The 23,914-nt window shown below is 31.4% G+C and overlaps 1 protein-coding gene across 1 annotated transcript in view; it reads left to right on the forward strand.

Moving 5' to 3' along the window:
• LOC111708734 (uncharacterized) overlaps window positions 1-14,141 on the forward strand; it is a 38,762-nt gene extending 24,621 nt beyond the window's left edge. Inside the window, exons 13-15 of the mRNA XM_023482191.1 lie at window positions 10,645-10,812; window positions 11,966-12,414; window positions 12,683-14,141. Of these exons, the coding sequence (XP_023337959.1) occupies window positions 10,645-10,812; window positions 11,966-12,397 (600 nt within the window). The 3' untranslated portion in view covers window positions 12,398-12,414; window positions 12,683-14,141. The remainder of the gene's footprint in view (window positions 1-10,644; window positions 10,813-11,965; window positions 12,415-12,682) is intronic.
• Window positions 14,142-23,914: the final 9,773 nt, after the last annotated feature.

Below are 23,914 nucleotides of genomic sequence, written 5' to 3' on the forward strand. Positions count from 1 at the left end.
TGAAAACAGTGCTCAGTGGCCCACGTGTGCAACAGGGCGTTGAAAGCTCTGTCAAATTTCAACGTATATATATATATATAATATATATAGGTCAGCAAACCATGATATGTTATGATACATTTAACTTGTTCAAGAAACTCCGCACCATTGCCACACACAATTCACAATACTTAAAATTCGAAAAGGGGAAATGTTTAATATCACACATTATAGTTTATTAAGATAGAAATTTTGCCTATTTTGCATTGCGTTTTTTTCCAAATAAGTGCCTTTGAGAAGCTATTTGAATCAAAATCAAAAAAAAATTTTAATTCTCTCTTTCACGTTTCGTTTCCTTCTTTTCATGTTTTCCTTTTTTTGTCTGTCTGTCTGTCTCAGATAATTTGCCCTCCATGTGCCCCCCTAGCTACGGACCTGCATGTGCCCCCCTAGCTACGGGCCTCCATGTGCCCCCCTAGCTACGGGCCTGCATGTGCCCCCCTAGCTACGGGCCTGCATTGCTTTATTTAAAGACATCGAATCTAACTCTTAAAATCAGCGTTTAAATAGATTTAAATAGAGGCCCACTTTTTTAAATAGAGACCCACTTTTTTTCTATTTCACCTGCACCATTAAATGTTAATGATTAAATTCAAAAATAAAATATCCATTTTTATTTAATTTTAAGAATTAAAACAAAACGTGAGGTTCTAGGAAGCCCTACAGCTTTAAGTATTAATTAAATACTTAAAACTAATTAAATAAAAGCTTTATTTACAATTATGTCATATTTCTTCTAATTCCAAGAAACACGCGCTTTTCACAGCTGTACAAAAATCTGAGCTTATATCAACATATATCTATTAATTTACTATTTCTTGTCGAATAAAATCAAAATTCGAACAAAATACGAATCCTTTTTTAAACTTTGAAAAGAAAAAAGAAAAAATTTTGCTTTTTTACTTTCGTAGCTGAACGTGCGTGCATGAAAAGATTTATGAACAGAAAGCGCGCATGCATTGAATGTGAATCCAGTTTGTCCTTGATTTGTTTAATTTCAAAAGGTTTATCAAACTGACATCTTAAAAACAATCTATGCATGGGAAATAAACCATCGGTCCTTCATAATTTTACAAAAATTCACAATTTGGAGCAATTTTTTTAAATTTCAACAGATTTTTATCATTTTTTTTGTAAAATGAAAAAAATAAACAATTTTCTGATGCTGGTATTTTTCTCTTAAGATAAACACGTATAAAAATAACTCCAAATAATTTTAAACTGATGAAATCATAAACGTTTTAAAGTGAATAATAAAACCACAGATAGAGTTTCATTGCTGTGTGAAAAAATAGATAATGTCTGGTCCTGGTAAAAATATGCACGTACTTTATAACCATGAAGTCTGTACACTGTACAGTGTACAGACTTCATGAACACTGTACAGTGTACATAACATTGTGTCACTAAAAAGATAATTTCTGGTCCTGGTAAAAACATTTACTTTAAAACCATGTACATTGTACACTGTACAGTTTACATAACAGTGTACATAACAATCTGTTACTTAAAAGATAACAATGTATTATACTTAAAAAATAATGTCTGGTCCAAGTAAAAACATGTACTTCACAACCATGTACACTGTACATAACTGTGTGTCACAAACATAGAGAATAGAATGTATATTAGAGAGGAATTAAAAGAATCTCTCGGTATGAATTTTTTCAGTCCCTTTCAGCCTGAAAGGGAGTTCAAAGTGTACAAATCATGTAAATGTTCACAAATTATATGCAGTAGAGTACATTAATACAGTATGTTCCCTAGACTATTCATTTCAATTTCGAAATTTTTAAAGCTGTTAAATAAACTTTATAATGAATTAAGTGAATAAAAACCATCATTTTATTTATAGTTATAACGGAAAATCATCGTTTGTAAAGTGAAAGGCATAAAGTTGTGAAATGATCATTGGTGAATTATGAAACCAGCCTATTTCATAATTTGGTTTTCTTTATAACATTAATTTTAGATTTTCTATAAATTGATATTCCAGGGCCCAAAAGGTTATATAGCATAAATATGTGAAGTACACCTGCAGTATGGAAACAGTACAACAAAATGGCCGTTTTACACTTTTTTCTAGTAAATTCCCCTCTATATACATATATTCTATTCTCTATGGTCACAAAACAGATAATTTCTGGTCGGCTGGTACATTTACAATACAACCATTTTTATCTGAAATCTAATGTCAGGAATTTTGTACAAAATTTTATTTCTATTTGAATGAAATAGTTGTAGCTTAAACTCCTTTTAAAACTTCAAATTAACAAAAACATTTGATCAAATTTTGACTGAGGAAAGATGATGTTTAATAAGTAAGCGTCATAAATTTTCATTTTTATGGGAACTCCATGCCCAACTTGCTTTTCCTAAACACGTACCGCTTCCTATTCGACTCCCATGTGTGTAATGCATTTTATAAATGCATGCTTCCGTGTTCGGCCATCCTTTTATCTAAAGTGCAATTCGCCATATGTTTTCTTACCCCGACATCTTGAATTTTAATTGTTTGTCTGCCATTTTTAATTTTATTCGACAACGTTTAAATATAAAATGTCTAAATGTTATATAATTACAAAGGGTAATTATACAATTACTATTTTTATGATGACCTACACGATTCTAATTACTAATTTAAAGATTTAAAAAGTAATTGTTTAAAGTTTTCCATCGTCTATTCAACATACAGGATACAGCTAGGGTATCACACAAAAAATGACAATATAGAAAGGAATAGAAGTATGATATTATGATATGCTAAAGTGTATTGAAATTGGGCATGTGTTCGTTGAAACTATATGAATTTTGTGATTACTGTTTTGAACGCTTTAACCTTTCACGGGCAGCCGTAGTACATTTGAATTTCCGAGCCGGTCAACCTTTCCGGTCCTAGTTTGTACTGTACCTAGCTCTTTGGACAGGACTATAGCCGGTACAACATGGTTGACGCGGTCAGACTTAATGCCTTATATAGGTTGCATTTTATTTTACTAAAGGGGCAGAGGTGCGTTGTTTAAACTTTTTCTTGTGTATTTGGTCGATGTTTAAAGGAGCCCATTGTATCAATTATTGTGAAACGTTCTATGCTTCGGGAAAAAATAGTTTGCGGATTTGAAAATTCTATTTCATATGAGGTTTATCTAAACAAAACATTACATTGTCTTCCTTAAAGATTTCATTCTAACTTTTTGAAAAGTTATACAGGGGACAAGCGTTTTTGAAAAGTTATACTGGGGACAAGCGTTTTTGAAAAGTTATACATAGGACAAACGTTTTTGAAAAGTTATATAGGGGACAAACGTTTTTGAAAAGTTATATAGGGACAAACGTTTTTGAAAAGTTATACAGGGGACAAATGTTTTTGAAAAGTTATACAGGGGACAAACGTTTTTGAAAAGTTATACAGGGGACAAACGTTTTTGAAAAGTTATACAGGGGACAAACGTTTTTGAAAAGTTACAAGGGGACAAACGTTTTTGAAAAGTTATACAGGGGACAAACGTTTTTGAAAAGTTACATAGGGGACAAACGTTTTTAAGATGTCGAAACTTCTTCTGTTACGGCGAAGATTTGGAAATAAAATAGAAAGAATTTAAGATATTAAATTTTTATTTGAAAAATATTTTCATTCTTGAAGTTTTGAAGTATTTTATCAAATTAGAAAAACAAATCCTTAAAGAATTATAATTTTGTGTGGGACCTCAAATGACCCCAGGGAAGGTTTATGGACGATCAAAATTTCAAAATTAACCTCCATCAATTGAATTTTCATTAAATTTTGAAAAACCACGAAATTTTTTTTTTGTAAAATCGGCGAACTTTTTTTGTTTTTTGTTTTACAATGTATAAAAAGAGAAAATGTTCACAATAGAAAAAAAAGATGGGAGCAAAGCGCCCTAAAAGTCTAGTTTCTATAAAATTTAAAGGGGGACTAGATTTTGCACTGTTTAAAGGGGGTACTAGATTTTGCACTATTTAAAGGGGGGACTAGATTTTTCACTATTTAAAGGGGGGACTAGATTCTGCGCTATTTAAAGGGGGGACTATATTTTTGCACTATTTGAATGGTTGTTTGTGTCTTTAAAGTGCTAAACATGCTTGGGGCATCAGTGCATTGCAGTTTACTACTTGCGTTTAATTTACAATTGTTGTGGTAGGAAGTTGGTAGGAAGAGGAGGGGGGGGGGAGGGGGGTGTACTTGAGGTTTTAAAGAGAGAGACTAATGGTAGACGATAGAAAATTTAATAAAATATATATTCACTTTTTATGGAGATTTTTTCATTTAAAAATGGCAGGAATTTTTAACCTATTTGTCACAACATAGATGTCTATCAATCCATAAGAAAAATCGAAACTTACGGTGATTTAGACTCAGTAAACCTTCACTTTCTTCCCAGTGTTCTTCCATTAAAACTAGATTCTTAGTATTTATATCTTTTTCTACAGGGCTCGTAATTGCGCGGAGTTTACAGGGCTCGTAATTGTGCGCAAGTAAAATCCACTTACGTGGAAAACCTAATATAAGGTCTATTACATTTTCTTCAATTTGATTGCTTGTAGATCAATAAACTAAATCTTGACTAAGCTTATTCTGATACGTTTCGGACATATTTGTGATCCAGTTAGCTTAGCTTGACCAGAAAAAAGGATAGATCCTTTTATAATCTAAATATTTATTCTAATAAAACAGTGTATTACAATTATTTATAAGTTTTATATATATGTTATTAAAACTACAGCTGTAGCCTATTAAAACAATACAATGAAAACGATATTCCTTTACATTCTTGATTTTTACCAAGCTGTTAAACCGCATGGATACACATAAACATAGCAGTCAAGACAAGCTGTAAATTAAAAAAGCTTCTCTATTATATTTCGAAAAAAAGCTTGCTAACAATACAAACTTTAAAAAAAACTCGTCTTCATTGTATTAATGTAAACGCCTACCAATGTATGATTAAATGATATGGGTTGCAAAGCTTTCATATTGTATTAAGATTTCTTTTTATTTGTCTTTTTGACAATCAATTCAAGTTGATGTATTATTCTAGGCTTTAAAACTTTCGGATTTGAGTATAGGAAAAATGTCATATTTGACATTTTATTTGTTCTCATTAGAGGAAAAGATAACAAGACTTTTGCTGTAAGTTTATCGAAAATATTTCCAATCCCAACTAAAATTAATGTCTTGTCGTTTAAACAATCTAATTTTTGTCAGGGGGAGGAAGTGGTCACTTGCACGCCCCCCCCCCCCCCCAATTTTGATGCCTTGTCCTTGTTTCCTTTGGTTAAGTATATGCAGTGTATTTCCTGGATAAAAGTGCCTAATTCCTGCCTAACCTTTAATTTGGCGCTTTTATTGTTTGCTACCATTGTGTTGTGTTCAACATATTTGTATATTGACCTTGCAGTGAAAGTATGTACACTGTACACTGTACACTGTACATGCTAGTTTGCTTTGTTTTAGCATTTCTACGTATTTTGTGCTTTAGTTTGGAACATTTCTATAAAAATGCGATTTTGGTTTGTATTTTACATGGAGTGTGCATAACTGGTTAAATTTTGTTTGTTGTATAATGTTTTTTTTATTTGTGTATCTATTTTATTTCATTTTGAGATAACTAAAGTGCTTCATTTTAAACTTTTACTTTCTTTACATTTTGGACTCTTTTAAATGTAAAACAATTTTACTAATCTAAGGTTCCTTTAAATGTAGAGTGCACACATTAATAAAAAGTCTAATGAACGCAGCAATTGCAGTGTACTTAATATTTTTAGGTTGATTTGCGAGCTATAACATTGTAAAACATTAAAATCAAATACACACAATTTTGCTAAAATGTCGTCTTCGTATTCCTCAGTATAGGGTTTCACTATGAGAAAAACATAATTTAAACATTAAGTCATATCTAATCATTAATACATCTGAACATCTATATATATCTATATATATCTAATCATTAATACATCTGAACATCTATATATATCTATATATATCTAATCATTAATACATCTGAACATCTATATATATCTATATATATCTAATCATTAATACATCTGAACATCTATAAGGGTAAATCATCAATTATACTGTCTCTCTATTGTATGCTGAGCTACGAGACAACGCACGTTCTTAATTTCTTTTTGCGTGAGTTCAACCTCATCTTCCTCCTCAATTAATGTGTTTTTTGCAACATGTTCGCCGCTGGGTCGTGACACAGGAAAGTGGGTGTGAACATTGAACATTGCATTTTTCATGTTCAAATCAGTCAATGTCAAGATTGCATATCTAGAAAGGAACTGATTACTCACCTCTAACTCAAATTTTATCCCTGATATGTTTACAACTTAATATCGTAGACCATAATCTCGCCATCATCTTGCGAGATAGACAGGGTTAACCACAAAGGATGAGACCGTAAAGACGACCCAAAACTCTTAAAATATGACGATATGAAGCTTGACTTTTGGTTTATACATTCAATTGAGTATTTTAATGGTTTACTAAATGATTAAGCATGGAAGTTAGACAGTAAACATTAGACTCCCTGTAGTTGTGATCAAACTACAGGGTGTCCCAATAAACAACAGACTCCCTTTAGTTGTGATCAACTACAAGGTGTCCCAATAAACATTAGACTCCCAGTAGTTGTGATCAAACTACAGGGTGTCCCAATAAACAATAGACTCCCTGTAGTTGTGATCAAACTACAGAGTGTCCCAATAAACAATAGACTCCCTGTAGTTGTGATCAAACTACAGGGTGTCCCAATAAACAATAGACTTCCTGTAGTTGGGATCAAACTACAGGGTGTCCCAATAAACAATAGACTCCCTGTAGTTGGGATCAAACTACAGGGTGTCCCAATAAACAATAGACTCCCTGTACTTGTGATTAAACTCCAATGCTTGCTGAGAAAAGAACTGTTAAATCTGCATGGTAAGGTTGCAAAATATAAGGATAATATATGCCCTTGAGGTAGATGAAGTTGATATCATTTAATATATGTATTTATACATTACACAAGGCCGATGTACTTTGAATAGAATATTGTAACTTGAATATTTAACCTTGATTTTTAATATTTCTTTGAATAACGTTTTTTTTTGGTCAAATCATGATTCATTCATGTCGATATATAGCTCCAAGCTCTCTTGTTCAATTATATTTTATTTTCTAAAGATTTTATTATATTATACATTTTGTTTTTAATCATTTTGCTTTGAATAAACGATTCATCTGGCTTTTGTATTTGATAGTAAACCCTAAATTATCGGGCAGAAAAGCAAAACGGGGAGGGAGGGGGGGGGGAACTTTTAACGGAGATAAAATTGGCTTTATATTCGCAAACTGAAACTTTTGAAACTTGTTGTATTTTTTAACTTTTAAAGTGTAATCATGCAGCTGTATTCACTAATATTTGACAAATCTAAACTTAAATTTTCTTGACTTATCTGTTGGAAAAAATATATTAAAATCATATTCTTTTGCCGGTTAAACCGTTAAGTTTTATTGATAAAAATTAAACAGACATGAACTCCATGTTTTGCTTAGAGCAGAAATGATATAAACTAGTTTTAAAAGTTACGTATCTGATTTGCAATTAACTCAGACATTTAATCTAAAAACGTTTGAAGGTACGACCGTTTGAATCAAGCATGTTGAAACTCATAAAATAGAGCACACTTCTGAAAATGAACCATCAGGTTTCAAGTCAAACACCTAAACTTTTTTTCGGAATATATTAATATGCAGGCTTCTGAGTTATAATCTAAGTTTTCAGAAAATGCCACCTAGGGAATTTTAATTAAATCCATTTTAAAGAAATTATAGAAATCAAGTCTAAACTCAATCGTAACTGTAGGTTCAAAGATTAATCAAGATTATTCTGTGTTTTTTTGCGATATTTTTAGAACCGTTGAAGACAGGGTCCCCAAATTTTGTGAATGTTCCTTAATAGTCATAAGACATGTTTCAGCAAAAAAATCAAAATGAACTGTATAATTGCCCAATTACTGCCTAAAAAAAGACTTTTTCAAGTAAAATCAGTAAAAATTACATAAAAAAAACTTTTTCGGGCCGCATTTTGACAGCCAGGCAGTTGAGTTAAGGGTTTGATTTTTTCCTCAATAAGTTTCATGACTGTTAAAGAAAAATAAAAAAAATGTGGAGACCATGTCATATACTGTTGAAAAAATATAGTCAAAAGCCCAGAAGAAGCAGATTAAAGTCTTGAAATTAAATTTTTTTAATTTAAGACCTCTGAATGCACTTGATTTCTACAATTTCTTAAAAATTGATTTGCTCAAAATTCCCTAGGAGGCATTTTCTGAAATTGAGAATATAACTCATTAGCTTGCATATAAATATATTCCAAAGAAAAAGTTTAGGTGTTTTGACTTGAAACCTGATGGTCCATTTTCAGCAGTGTGAGAGGGTCACTTGAATTTTATTGCATTAAAAATGAGCAAGTTGTACTTGAAATCGTGCTTAGAAACAGGGTGGATCCTGGGTATTACTTCGCGCGTTTACAACATTTAACTCCGTTTAGGGATAACAATTGGCTTGAATTAGATAAACATGAAATACAAACTTTAAAGGGACTGTACACGTAATATCAAGTGACTCTCCATTTACAGAGGAGTATCCTATCCTTATTATTTTTTTATTTGATTATTTCAGTCGTTGTTGTGACATACTTTTTAGTGCATTTTAAAATAACAACAATTTCAAATTTTGCGGATTTTCCTGAAATCATTGTATCGTAAGTCTGAATTGCACGTACGATATTTAAAGGTTTGGTTTTAATAACCTTCGCTTTAGTTGGATTACAGCTCTTAAATGTCTGAATAAAGCTGCAGGATTTTGGTCGAATTTGGTTTATTGAAGTTGTATAGAATCGTTAAATTCTTCTACTCGTTTTCTATATAAATATATAAAGAAATCAAGTAGATTTAAAATTCGGTGATGGTGATGGCCCATACCTCTGTAGAGTAAAAAAGTAGATGTTAGTTCCACATTTATTGAAAATATATTTCGGTCTGGGTTGACCCTCGCCAGTTCTAACGATAATAATCATCAAAATCGATAAAAAAATTTTTTAAGTTTTGTTAAAAATCACAAGAAAATAAACAAACAAAAAAAATTATTCAAAATAAAAATTTGGGCTGTCAAATGGACATAAGGGAAACGAACTCAGATTATGAGATGGAAAAAAAGATAAAAAAAATAATCAAGTAGACCCGGGAATGAACATTAAATAACCCATTTTTGCATGGAGGACATAAAGGTGGGTTTGAATTTTATGGAACGCTTTTGGACAGATCTAAAATGGTTTAAACTGTTGTGATTATGCAATCAGTCGATCAGTTTTAATCTGATGATCGATGAAAATTCTAAACATTGACAATTTTGACGCGCCTTATTATAAAAAGCGTTCAGTTGATTCTATTAAGGTTCTGCTGCTGTGTGCTTCAATAATGACACACTCTGTAACAAAAAGATACGTTGAACCACCCTTTAACTTAGAAAATGTCAAATTATTTTTACACATGCAACCAAAATTATAAAGAAGCAATTCAAAGCAAAAAAATTTAAGAATAAAAATAAAACTCATTCAGTAATCAACATTCAGAAATCAACATTCAGTAATCAACATTCAGTAATCAACATTCAGAAATCAACATTCAGTAATCAACATTCAGTAATCAACATTCAGTAATCAACATTCAGTAATCAACATTCAGTAGTCAACTCATTCAGTAATCAACTCATTCAGTAATCAACTCATTCAGTAATCAACATTCAGTAATCAACATTCAGTAATCAACTCATTCAGTAATCAACATTTAGTAATCAACATTCAGTGATCAACTCATTCAGTAATCAACATTCAGTAATCAACATTCAGTAATCAACATTCAGTAATCAACATTCAGTATTCAACTCATTCAGTAATCAACGAATTATGAAAATATAGATGATTGATTTTTCCAAACTTTTTACATCAAAGTATGTGTCTCTAACAGCTGAATATCAAAGTATGTGTCTCTAACAGCTTTACATCAAAGTATGTGTCTCTAACAGCTGAATATCAAAGTATGTGTCTCTAACAGCTGAATATCAAAGTATGTGTCTCTAACAGCTGGATATCAAAGTATGTGTCTCTAACAGCTGAATATCAAAGTATGTGTCTCTAACAGCTGAATATCAAAGTATGTGTCTCTAACAGCTGAATATCGCAATTTGTCAACTTTTCGAAATTTTAAAATGTTTTATTTAAGGCTAAAAAAGGCATAACATCCTTTCTTTGAGACTATGACCAAAATATTTTCAAATAAGACGTTTTTTTATATAATTTGATTCATTTTCTAGGAACTATTGCGAATATAACGTTTTTTAACTAATTGTTTTCAGGCTGGTTTTTGATAAAATTTTAATTTATTTCGAAAAATTTAAAGAAAAAAGGAAAATTCGGAATGATTTTGAAAATTATCAAAATAAAAATAATTTCGAATTCTATTTTTAATTATTTTAAATAAAATTTTAAATTTGAGCACTTTTTTCAACTTTTTGGTATATTTGTTATATTTCAGTATTTCACTGAGTCTGAGGATGAAAATGTTCCTGACGAGTCCTCTCTCGTTCCAACCCTAGCTCGGAGTATTGATGTTCCTGATCTCAAGGAACGGAGTATCGATGTTCCTGGTCTTGAGGAAGAAACCAACTCGTTCCCTGAAAATGTTTTAACTGCAGACTCACAGGAACTGATATCAAACATAACTATGCTTATTTTTCATACAGTCGTCGCAGTATGTATAAAAGTGAAAACAAGAATTAGCAATGGTATGATTGCCGTCTTCTACTTTTCTTTTGTTAATGCAAATTTGCTGAGATATTGCACTAATTTTTGACTGGTTTATTTATAAAGATGCGCCCTCAACATTTTTAGAACTACAACTACTTAGAAGAAAAAACAAAGTCGAGAAATGTTCTGATCCTTCAGCTTATCCTCCATATTCCTTCAGCTTATCCTCCATATTCCTTCAGCTTATCCTCCATATTCCTTCAGCTTATCCTCCATATTCCTTCAGCTTATCCTCCATATTCCTTCAGCTTATCCTCCATATTCCTTCAGCTTATCCTCCATATTCCTTCAGCTTATCCTCCATATTCCTTCAGCTTATCCTCCATATTCCTTCAGCTTATCCTCCATATTCCTTCAGCTTATCCTCCATATTCCTTCAGCTTATCCTCCATATTCCTTCAGCTTATCCTCCATATTCCTTCAGCTTATCCTCCATATTCCTTCAGCTTATCCTCCATATTCCTTCAGCTTATCCTCCATATTCCTTCAGCTTATCCTCCATATTCCTTCAGCTTATCCTCCATATTCCTTCAGCTTATCCTCCATATTCCTTCAGCTTATCCTCCATATTCCTTCAGCTTATCCTCCATATTCCTTCAGCTTATCCTCCATATTCCTTCAGCTTATCCTCCATATTCCTTCAGCTTATCCTCCATATTCCTTCAGCTTATCCTCCATATTCCTTCAGCTTATCCTCCATATTCCTTCAGCTTATCCTCCATATTCCTTCAGCTTATCCTCCATATTCCTTCAGCTTATCCTCCATATTCCTTCAGCTTATCCTCCATATTCCTTCAGCTTATCCTCCATATTCCTTCAGCTTATCCTCCATATTCCTTCAGCTTATCCTCCATATTCCTTCAGCTTATCCTCCATATTCCTTCAGCTTATCCTCCATATTCCTTCAGCTTATCCTCCATATTCCTTCAGCTTATCCTCCATATTCCTTCAGCTTATCCTCCATATTCCTTCAGCTTATCCTCNCGATTCCAAAATGTTTATTTTTACGAAAATAAATAGTACAGCTAAAAATGATATTAGATAACTAGGTTCCTTTTGATTTTGTTGAATCTACACCCGCTAGATCCGGTGAAATCCAATATTCTGTGGCGGGCGGAAATGTGGCAGTGTACAAACCGGAAATAACAACTGCCACCACAACCACAACTACAACATCTACAACTCCTAGACCCAGCACTACCACTGAAAAACCCGCAATTCCATTTCAATATCAAACGCCAATTCCTGGCTACGATCCACCTAAACCCCGACAAAGACGACCTCTTGTGTATGCTAAACGTCAACAAGGAGGACAGCCTAGTATCTCTCAACCCTTTGAATATATTTCCAAACTGTCCAGTATATTAAGTGATCGGGTTTTTAATGTTGGATCCACAAGGCCACCTCAAGGTGTTTCATCCCCTCACCGACAACAACTCAAACGACAACGTGTTCAACAACGAAATTTTCCGTTCTTCTAGATCGGAAAAAAATTCAGGCATTAAATCAATTCAAATTTTTTAACTGTGTACGTAATTTCGTCATGTTCTATTCACAACAATCCCCTTTCAGTTTAAAGCTCCATGAGTAACAATGAGGAAGCTAAAAACTCCATCCTGAATAAGGCAAAGGTTTAAAGGGTACCGTTGTCAATCAGACATGTCATTCTTTACTTTAAATAACATCTACCGTCTTTGTAAATTCTAAAAAGGGTAAAACTTGAAATATTTTTAAGTTTTTGATCTCCAATTGATTTAATTTTTCAGGAATTTCCTCGCAAAACAATAAAATAAATCAGCTAACATGCTGATACGAAGTCTGGGCATTGGCGCTGCATACATAGTAACCTAGAACCTAGTCGATATTTTTCAAGTTAACACTAACAGACACTCAAGTGACGTTTTTGGAAACCTCCATTTTGTTTAACAGAACCTTCATTTTGTTTTTTAGATCCTCCATTTTGTTTTTAAGAACTTCCAATTGGTTTAAAAAACCTCCATTTTGTTTATTGAAATCCTCCATTAAATTTTCACGACTACTTTACAGACTACTTACTGGCCTATAGTTTCCTAGTCTTGACCTACAAGTCCCTAGTCCTGACCAAGTCCTTAGTCCAGAGTCCGGACACAGATCAAATCAAAACAAAAATTGTTATCAGATTAATTACAAATCTGGATTTCAGGGTTTCTAGTCATAAAAATCCTCGAAAACTAACAAAACTGTCAGATAAGACAAGAAAGAAAACAGTGAAGATTCTACAGTTAATGATACAACTGAAGAGAGGAACACTAAACAAGTTATTTTCCATATTTTATGGTTTCACCAGTGTCCTTCCAATTGACACAGAACAATTTTAGTCTTGCAACATAAATGCCCTGTTAGCAAATATTTAAATAGTAAAGTCAAACTATGCAAATATGTTAGTTTTGTGTGTACAATTTTCTCTTGCGTACACAAAAAAGGATTTATGTACTTTTGTATTAAATAATTTCGTTAGATATGAGCAGGAGCTTTTTTTAGTTGCTGTATAAAGAGCTTAGTTGCTTAATCTCTAGGCTTCTACAGGGGCCTGAGAAAACCTAGAAAAAATCGATCGCTAAAAAAATATTTGTTAATTATTTTACGAAAAAAAACATTATGGAAAATTTGATCTTTTGTTTAGACAACACATTTTTGTAATTGTTTGATAAAAAAAAACGGTTTTGTGTGATGAAAAATTACAATTTTAATACAACTTTTTTGGTTGAGTTTTCTCAGTCCTCTACTTACATAAGTAAAGGCTTCCTTAAATGTACATAAAAAGTTATCAATATCAACTAAAGATTCAAATTCAGAAAAATTTAGCTGAAAAAGAAATTTTCAAAAATTTACAAAATATTTTAAGATTTTAAAATCTATGCTCAATCTTCAGAAAATCAAGCTTCCACAGTACAGTGTACACTGTGTTCACTAGTGTGACAATGAAATGATTATGTAATCTTGTACACTGTACAGTTTATATTAGTGTGATTATGTAATCTTGTACTGTGTACACTAGTGTGACGATGAAATAATGTACAGTGTAAACAAAGAGATTAAGTGCACACTAGTGTGATTATGTTATCTTGTCCACTGTACAGTGTATAGGGTACACTAGTGTAATTATGTAATCTTGTACAGTGTACACTGGTGTGATTATGTAATCTTGTACAGTGTACACTGGTGTAATTATGTAATCTTGTACAGTGTACACTGGTGTAATTATGTAATCTTGTACAGTGTAAACTGGTGTGATTATGTAATCTTGTACAGTGTACACTGGTGTGATTATGTAATCTTGTACAGTGTAAACTGGTGTAATTATGTAATCTTGTACAGTGTAAACTAGTGTGATTATGTAATCTTGTACAGTGTACACTGGTGTGATTATGTAATATTGTACAGTGTACACTGGTGTGATTATGTAATCTTGTACAGTGTAAACTGGTGTGATTATGTAATCTTGTACAGTGTAAACTAGTGTGATGATGTAATCTTGTACAATGTACACTGGTGTGATTATGAAATCTTGTACAGTGTAAACTGGTGTAATTATGTAATCTTGTACAGTGTAAACTGGTGTGATTATGTAATCTTGTACAGTGTACACTGGTGTGATTATGTAATCTTGTACAGTGTATGCACTATTGTGACAATGAAATGTCGTACAGTGTACACAAGTGTGTGTGATTTATAATCTTGTACAGTTTACACTAGTGTGATAATGTAATCTTGTACAGTGGTGTATTTATTGCAATCTGGACAAGAATGTTTTTGATCGTCATTCTTTATATTCATATTTACTTTCAGAGTTCAATAATATTTTAATATTTTAATTTTGAAGTACGATTTTTTTTAAGAAACCTAATCAAGTCAGAATTGTCAGAATTAACATACTACAAGGTGTCTGCAAATAAACAATGGAATTATAAGACGAATTTGAATTTGTATTTGTTAAGAATTAACTGTTCTGTGTTTGTAAATAAGAATTTCTTATTTTACTAGGTATAACAGTATGTAATCAAAACATAAACAAACAAATTCTGAACTAGAACAGAATACAAATTTACCATGTTTATTGTATGTTAAGTGATTTCCTGAAGGCATTTTCCCAAGAGTATTTTTTCCAAGTGGCAACTTCCCAAATGTGCAATTTCCCAAGCAACAACTTCCCATATTTCTGTCCTAGCCTCAGAGCTCGGCCCCACTCGGTCTCTAGCCCATCCTATCCGCAGTGTCCCAATTGCAGCCTGCGGCGGCTCACAGTGCCTCGCCTCCCCTTTGGGAAGTTGCCGCTTGGGAAATTGCACTATTAGGAAGTTGCCACTTGGGAAATTGATACATGGGAAGTCGCCCTTTGGGAAAATACCCTTGGGAAAGTACCTAACACGGTTCATTGGGACACCTTGTAGTTCAAGTTTGGTATTTTAAGCTTTGTGTAAGCATAAAATCTTTTTTCAATCTGCCTTATTGTAAGTATAAAATCTTTAAATTGGATTTTTCATTGATAATGGAACGAGTTAAAGTCAAAATCATTCTGAAAATTCTAGAAAAGTATTTTTAGATTTTTTTCAAGGATGTTAATTTTAGTTAACTGTGAGCACATCACTATGTCGAGCACTGCTGCTATAACAAGAATAATTCTAAATGGTTGAGTGAAGGACAAATTATGATAAGGACAAATTATGATTAGGACAAATTATGATTAGGACAAAATATGATTAGGGCAAATTATAAGTAGGGCAAATTATGATTAGGACAAATTATGATTAGAAAACTACGAGAAGGACATAATATGAGTAGGATATAATATAACAATTTTGTGCTAAATTATGAGTAGGACAAATGAAACGTAGGACAATTGATGTGATGGATGAATTATGAGTGTTGGACACATGTTCCTAAGATAAAAGACAAATAAAGTTTAGGACAAAATAAGTGTAGTTTAAATAAGGGGTATAGGACAATATAGGGACAAGTAAAGAAAAGGACAACATAGTAAGGACAAATTACTTTCAGATGAAAGAAATCGTTTCAGGGGCGTTTGCAGGAATTTGTCCAAGGGGGGAGACTTAAAATTTTCTTTTAAAACAGAGATTTAGCTGACCCTGTAAACGCCTCTGAATTGTTTGATAGGGTAAAATAAAATGGAGAATAAAATAGAGAATAAAATGGAATATAAAAGGGAGATTAAAAGGGAGAATAAAATGAACAATAAAATGGAATGTAAAATGGAGAATAAAATGGAGAATAAAATGGAGAATTAAATGGAGAATAAAATGGAATATAAAAGGGAGAATAAAAGGGAGAATAAAATGAAGAATAAAATGGAGAATAAAAGGGAGAATAAAATGGAGAATAAAATGGAGAATAAAAGGGAGAATAAAATGAAGAATAAAATGGAATATAAAATGGAGAATAAAATGGAGAATAAAATGGAGAATTAAATGGAGAATAAAAAGGAATATAAAAGGGAGAATAAAAGGGAGAATAAAATGAAGAATAAAATGGAGAATAAAATGGAGAATAAAATGGAGAATTAAATGGAGAATAAAATGCACGAGAATAAAATGGAGGATCAACTGGAGAATCAATTATGACAAGATCACAATGTGATTATTTTTAAAATAATAATGAAAATCAATAAATAAGTTTAAAACTTACATAAAGAGATCATTCAAAAATAGATGCATTTATATTATATAACTTGATGCATAATAACAAACGTGTTATTCAAAACATGTTTGTATGGCTTCCTTCCACATTATTTAATCCCTGTATATTTTTAAAATCTAAAAATATTCCCATTTAACCTTGAAGGATCATGTTTCAATTGTTGAGCAATTCACTAAATGCTAAAAGAGAAATCAAATTTATGCGCTTTTATACACTTTAAATATAAACTAAACAGTTTGTTTTTAATCTTCATGACAGAAACAATCTCAAGGAATAATAATTGTCTTAAAGGGACCTAACGGCTATGTAAGGCTGTTGAACTGAGTATGCAGCGTTGTGGACAAATTCTTTAGGATTCATTTGAGACATATAAAACTTTTCAAAGATCTGTAAATCTTGAGTTTACGTGCGAAGTCGACGTTCAAAATCGTACTTTTGGGTGGATACGTTTTCAGAATTGTTTTTTTTAAATTATTAAATAACACCGACAAAAAATGTAAACAAAATTCTACAGTAAACTAATTAGTTGTTTAGGAACAGGTTGAGAAAATAAAAATTAATCTTATCATCGAAAATGAGTAATCTTGTTCAATTATTAGTTTCTATTTTCTCATTATTCTAGTTTATCATTATTTACAAAGATTTTCTGCAGATTTTCTGGAATTATTATTGAAAAGACGACATTTGAAGAATTTGTAGATATCGGATATCTGTGAATAAATTCTTAGAAAATAAGAAATGCAATATAATAATGAAAACGAAATAATTGATTCTAGCATTGATTATTAACAAATTTATTTTGAGAATTGTGTTCCTCACCAATCTTATTTGTTTACTTAATAATTTTTACTATATTTTTCGTCGTTTAATAATTAAAAAAAAAAAAACGATTCTGAAAACGTACCTACACAAATTCTTGATTTTGAACGTCGACTATGCACTCAAACTCAGTAATTATACATCGTGTAAAAGAAATTATGACTAAAACATCTGAATCTAACTAAATCTAACTTTAGTGTAACGTGGAAAGAATGATCAAAAATAAGGACAAAAAAATCGTTTGTCCGAAAAGCGTTTGTCGACGTTATTTAAAGGGAGTGTTCGTGAAAAATTGAAGGGGGTATAAGCTTACGGCGAAAAATAAGTGCTTTTGATTGCTTCAAATCTTACTTCTATAGCTGTTGCGTCTATAAGGATAAAATTGTTTAAAAGGACTCATGCTGAAGAACGTAGCTTTCATACTAATTCAGAAAGAAGCAACATTCAACTCGGATCGTAAATAGATGAATCAATCAATCAAATCATTCAGATATTACAACCAATAGTCATCGATAATTTTTCGACGCATTCGTATATAGTTAATATTTCATAACATTTTTTATTTTTATGATCTTAAAAACATTTATTCCTGTTTTGAGGATTTTTGATAATGAAGACGACATCCATATTTTCCAGAAATGTTCGAAAATCCAGCGTCAGTAAAGTATTAAAATATTAACTAGATATGAATTTCGTCGAAAATAATCGACAACTATTGTTTGTAATATCTGAATGATTTGTTTGGAATTAAATTGATTATTTTACGATTAGAGTTGAATGTTGCAACTCTCTGAATTTGTATGTCGACGCTACGTTCTTCAGCATAAGTCGTTTTTATCAATTTTCTCCTTATAGACGCAACAGATATGAAGTAAGATTAGTAGCGATCAAAAGCGCTTATTTTTCGCCGTAAGCCTAGATGAATTGGGGTTTCATTTTTTGCGAACACTTCCTCTGAAGTTGTTCGGTTTCTTTGAGTGTTAAAGGATATTTTCATATTTTACGTTTCTACAGTTCAATTCAGTGTTCTCTTAAAACTTATTAAACAATTTCAGAATTCTTAGATGTACTATTCATGCATAATGACATGGCCTTCAAGGCAATCTTAAAAATTGTCGTTAAAAATGAAAGACAGTAAAACATGTTTCTGGGTCCTGGGCATAGAGAATAGAATATATAGAGAGGAATTAAAAGAATCTCTCGGTATGAATTTTTTCAGTCCCTTTCAGTCTGAAAGGGAGTTCAAAGTGTACAAATCATGTAAATGTTCACAAATTATATGCAGTAGAGTACATTAATACAGTCTGTTCCCTAGACTATTAATTTCAATTTCGAATAATCAGTGGATGAAAGGAGAAAAAAATACGCTGACTGAAAATGTCTATGCATGCTTCATTGCAGTTTCAGTAGAAGCAAGGTTATATTGCAAGGAAAGTTAATTGCAGTTGCGTATACTCTGCGTACATATTGAAACCAGTTCTCTTTGGGCGAAATTTGTAAACAAGAATAGATGCATCAGTGTTCGTTTAGTATCCGAGGAGGTTAAAAGCATTAAATTGTGATCATTTCGATAATTCACATAATTGTTTTTAATGACCAGAATATTTCATTGATTTGTTATGCGTAAGATGGATCCCATGTCAGGCTTCGACATCCGTCTTGTGTTAGATTACCGTCCAGAGACAGTACACTGCAGTACAAAAGATGCGCACACCTCTGAAATAGCTTTCTTTGCATTATAACCTTGAGTAGAAGTAAAAATTTCCATTTAGTGTATAGCGCCGATATAAGGATATATATATCTCTAATTGGATGATGAGATAAATAGAAAGATAGGTAGATGTTTCCGCCAAGCAATTTCTATTGGTTCAAAAAAGACACCAAACACATGTCTGAATCCTGATAGGATCAGATTCAGGCGCGAATGGACTCGGCATACAACGATGAATATCCCATAGACCACGTTAAAAAGAGAGATATATCGCCATTCCTAAAAAACCAGAATATATATTTACGAACACTTTCTTTATTTTATATTTAATTTGTTCCCGGAATGACTATTTTGTAAGCAAAATATATATGTGCAAACAATTTTATTACTCCGTCAGTGCCGGAGGTATAGTGAGAGTTGAGCCTCCGTACACAGCAGAGGCTGTTCTGTATACCCTGCACCACCATACACTGTGTTGTTGTTGTGTTCTCAAACACTGTGTTGTTGTTGTACTAGCCCGGGGTTACACCAGTGAACTGAACAGCAGCTCATCTATACAACAAATGAAAACAATTTGAAAATATCAACATGAGTTATTAACCCTGAACCTCATTGAATATTCATTTTAAACCTCAGGTAATATTAAAAATGCAATCTGTTTAAAACGTTGATTACAAAATTGTATCTTTTAATGTTATATGATGCATAAAATCAATATTAACAATATAAAGATTACATAAATAAAAATATACTAAGAGAAGCTGTTTTTAAAGAAATAATGCATTTTTCTGTTTATTAATGAAAACCACAGCAGCTCTCAACAAATATATATGCATATGTATAAATATGCCTTTTTTATGCTATAATGGAAGTGATAATTGTAAAATACGGTTATACATAAAACCACTAGTAAATTTAGAACTTTCTGACAATAAATGGATAGATTCGTAAAAATTATTAAAACCATGAAACAATAATTGTGAAAGCTATTCATATGAATAATTAACGAAAATTGGTTGCATTCATTTTACAACAATTTGGGTTGAAACTAGTATTAAGGAGGTTAAGCTAGGTATGTTAGATTCACTACGGTATCCTTAATCCTTGGCCGGATCAAGGATAAATGAGATATCCTTGTTTTTTCTCTCTTAAAATTGATGAATGTCCACTGTGGTTTCTATATAAAAGATAAAAGAGTTTTCAAGATTAACACTTTACCCAGCAGAGATAAGATAAAATAAAATAAAATAAAAAGTAGGCCACATAAAACTTTAACTGCAGTCCCTTTAATAAAAAATTATTGGTAAATTATTGTTGATTCTCGAGGGTTGACTGTATGTAACAGATGTATTTTAGTTAACAATAGTTTAATATGTAACAATATTAAAGCATTGTCAATTCAATTTACAAACTAACACTGAAGGGCGCTTCGCGTCTCTTCGGGGAAAATAGGGCTTTTCTTTTTGCTTCTATGGATGTGGAGCAACTTCTTTCTCAAGAAGTTTTGTAAACTTTTCTAAAAATGGGGATTTCTTTTGTCAGCATCATTATCAAGAAAGTATAAGTATTACTAAAAAAATCTGTTAGATCAGATAAAGGAATTGAGTCTTTGCCACAAACTCAAATTTTCTAATTCCTATTTCTTTACAATCTGATGTTGTAAACCTTTGATGTTTCATATTTAGATTATTTGATATTTATTATTTATAGTTTGACATGTCTAAGGTCTACGACATTGGGTTGCCAAGATTAAAAAATCTGAGTTTGTGGCAAAGACTCAATTCCTTTCTTAAGCTTTATTAAATTTTCTCAGAGATCTGGATTCTGGTCTGAAGATTAATTTAATTCAAAACTTTTCATTAGTGATGAACTGACTAAATTTTACGTAATTCCTTTAATTTTTAATTCCATTATAGAACCGTTTAAACCTTTTCTTAAAAATAATTATGAAGCTGAACAATTCTTTTTCTATCTGATATGGATTATTTTGAATTTAAAGGGACAGACCGGCTTTGTAAGGTAGTTAAACTGAGTATGCAGTGTTGTGGACAAATTGTTTAGGATTCATTAGAGACATATAAAACTTTTTAAAGATCTGTAAATCCTGAGTTTGAGCGCAAAGTCGACGTTCAAAATCGTACTTTTGGGTGGATACGTTTTCAGAATTGTTTTTTTTATTATTGAATAACGACAACAAAAAATGTAAACAAAATTCTAGAGTAAACTAATTAGTTGTTTAGGAACAGGCTGAGAAAATAAAAATTAACTCTAATCATCGAAAATAAGTAATCTTGTTTAATGATTAGTTTCTATTATCTCTCTTTAATCACAAAGATTTTCTGCAGATTATCAGGAATTTTTATTAAAAAGACGACATTAGAAGAATTTGAAGAAATCTGCGAACAAATTCGTAGAAAATAAGAAATTCAATACAATTATGAAAAAAGAAAATAGCTAATTTACTATAGAATTTTCACTTTATTTTTCGTCGTCGTTTTTTAATAATTAAAAAAAACCGATTATGAAAACGTACCCACCCAAATTCATGATTTTGAACGTCCTCAAACTCAGCAATTATACATCGTGGAAACGTTTTATATAAATTCATCTTCATTTATTGGATACATAAGTTTTAAACATTCAAGTCGTAAAAATGTGATATATTATTATTTCAATAAAAACTAGCAGAAGGGCCCGACGTTGTCCGAAAAAAAAAATTGATTTTTTTTTTTAAATCGAATTTTTTAGCCTATGAGACCCCCGCCACCCATGAGTGTCCACAAAAAATTTCAGCCCAATCGGTTCAGCCGTTTGGCCGGCTATAGACAACATATATATATACGAATTGGTCTAAATCAGTATTGTGACGAACACGGTTTCCAATGAAAATTATTTTTTTTAAAGCGCGAATTAAAATTAATTTTTATTTATTTACAATATTTTTTAATTGCTTCATTTTTACTATTTTGGACAAAAGTTTTTCCTTTGATCCGTATGGCGGGGTGTTAATTTCCAGTAAATTACGAAAATTGTGCATAAATTTTCTAAACCGGGTCGATTTTGAAGTGTTCCAACCTCTTGGCCTTTGGTTTTACATTATTTACTCCACTATACTTTTATATGTAACCCTAGACATGTAAGTTTGTATACCTATCGTTTTTAACTTTATTTTAAAAGGAGTAATTGGGAAAATTATGAATATAAAAATTGTTGTGTGAGATGGGTGCACACCTCTTTCTTAACAAAACTTTTTCAAAGAATTAAATAATAATTAGAATTTTTAAAAAAATTGAAAAAATCCCGACCCACAAGAAATTCTGCTTTTTATCTCTTTACAAAAGGAAATAGTGTCAGGCTTTGCTGTCAATCAAGTCTGAGTATTTCTAAAGAATATTTTTCATTCATGATCAAACATATATGAATCTCGTACAGATTTTTATAAAAATATGATTTAAATTTATCCAAATGGAAGTGTAAAGTGTAATTCATCGACAATAAAGGTACAAAATGTTTAAATCGAGAAACTAATATATATTAAAGAATAAATATATTATGTGTCGGGTAAATTCTTTAAAGCTCTAAAGATAAAAAGCAGATATTTAAGTATATATTTCTAAAAAGGTCTTAATTCTACGATATAAAACTTCAAATTGGATTAATTAACTACCTATTGAGGAAAAAACTGTTTTCAACCCATAAAAATAATTATATATAAAAACACAATTTTACTAAAAATCCCTATTTCATTTAAAAGATAATATTGATACTAAATAATCAGTAATTCTACAAGTATTCACTGATTAATAATAAATTTAAAAAATAATATTGATACTAAATAAGCAATAATTCTACAAGTATTCACTGATTAATAATAAATTTAAAAAATAATATTGATACTAAATAAGCAGTAATTCTACAAGTATTCACTGATTAATAATAAATTTAAAAGATAATATAGATACTAAATAAGCAGTAATTCTACAAGTATTCACTGGTTAATAATAAATTGCTCGGCACAAAGTACAAACAATAAAGAAGTAACTTTGCTTTCTTTTAGTTTCCTGTTCCATGTGTACTGTTATATGAAATAATAGCTGAAGAACTCGGCGTTGCCCGTTAAATTCAGCCATTTTGGTCCGGCCGGCCGTTTGGCCAGCTATAGCTAACATATATATATACATAGATGTACTGTTTACAAGCCAATGTGGTTCTATTTACTTGTTATGTTTTTGTTCTGTGTACCGTGTATCTCACGGGCAGCCGTAGTACATTTGAATTTCTGAGCCGGGTCAACCTTTCCAGTCCCAGTTTGTACTGTACCTATCTCCATAGACAGGACTAGCGGGTGAAACAAGGTTGACGCGGCCAGACTTTCTGCTTCATATTGGTTGAATTTACTTTTACTAAAGAGGCAAGGTGCGTGAACTACTTGAAATAAACAAAAACAAATAGTGTAAAACTAGGGAAATTAGGGAAGAATACTGATGGAAAGTATTTTATAGATCAGTTTACTGTATCTCAAGCAGTTCTTAACACTATACCTCCAATTACTGCTGAAACTATAATAGGAGGTAAATTAATGAATAATATAACTTTTTCAGTTTAAGATAATATATAAAAGGAACTGATTAATCGCCTCAGACTCTAATTCTCTTTGCAACCTGATGGTGTTCTCTGTACATCTTAATTGATTGAAACTTTGATAACAAACAATAGAACGTATTGTTAAAATATCAGGTTGCAAAGATATAGATCAGAAATAGAAAAATTAGAG

This window comes from Eurytemora carolleeae, unplaced genomic scaffold, assembly GCF_000591075.1.
Source record: "Eurytemora carolleeae unplaced genomic scaffold, Eaff_2.0 scaffold905, whole genome shotgun sequence".
Lineage (NCBI taxonomy): Eukaryota > Metazoa > Arthropoda > Copepoda > Calanoida > Temoridae > Eurytemora > Eurytemora carolleeae.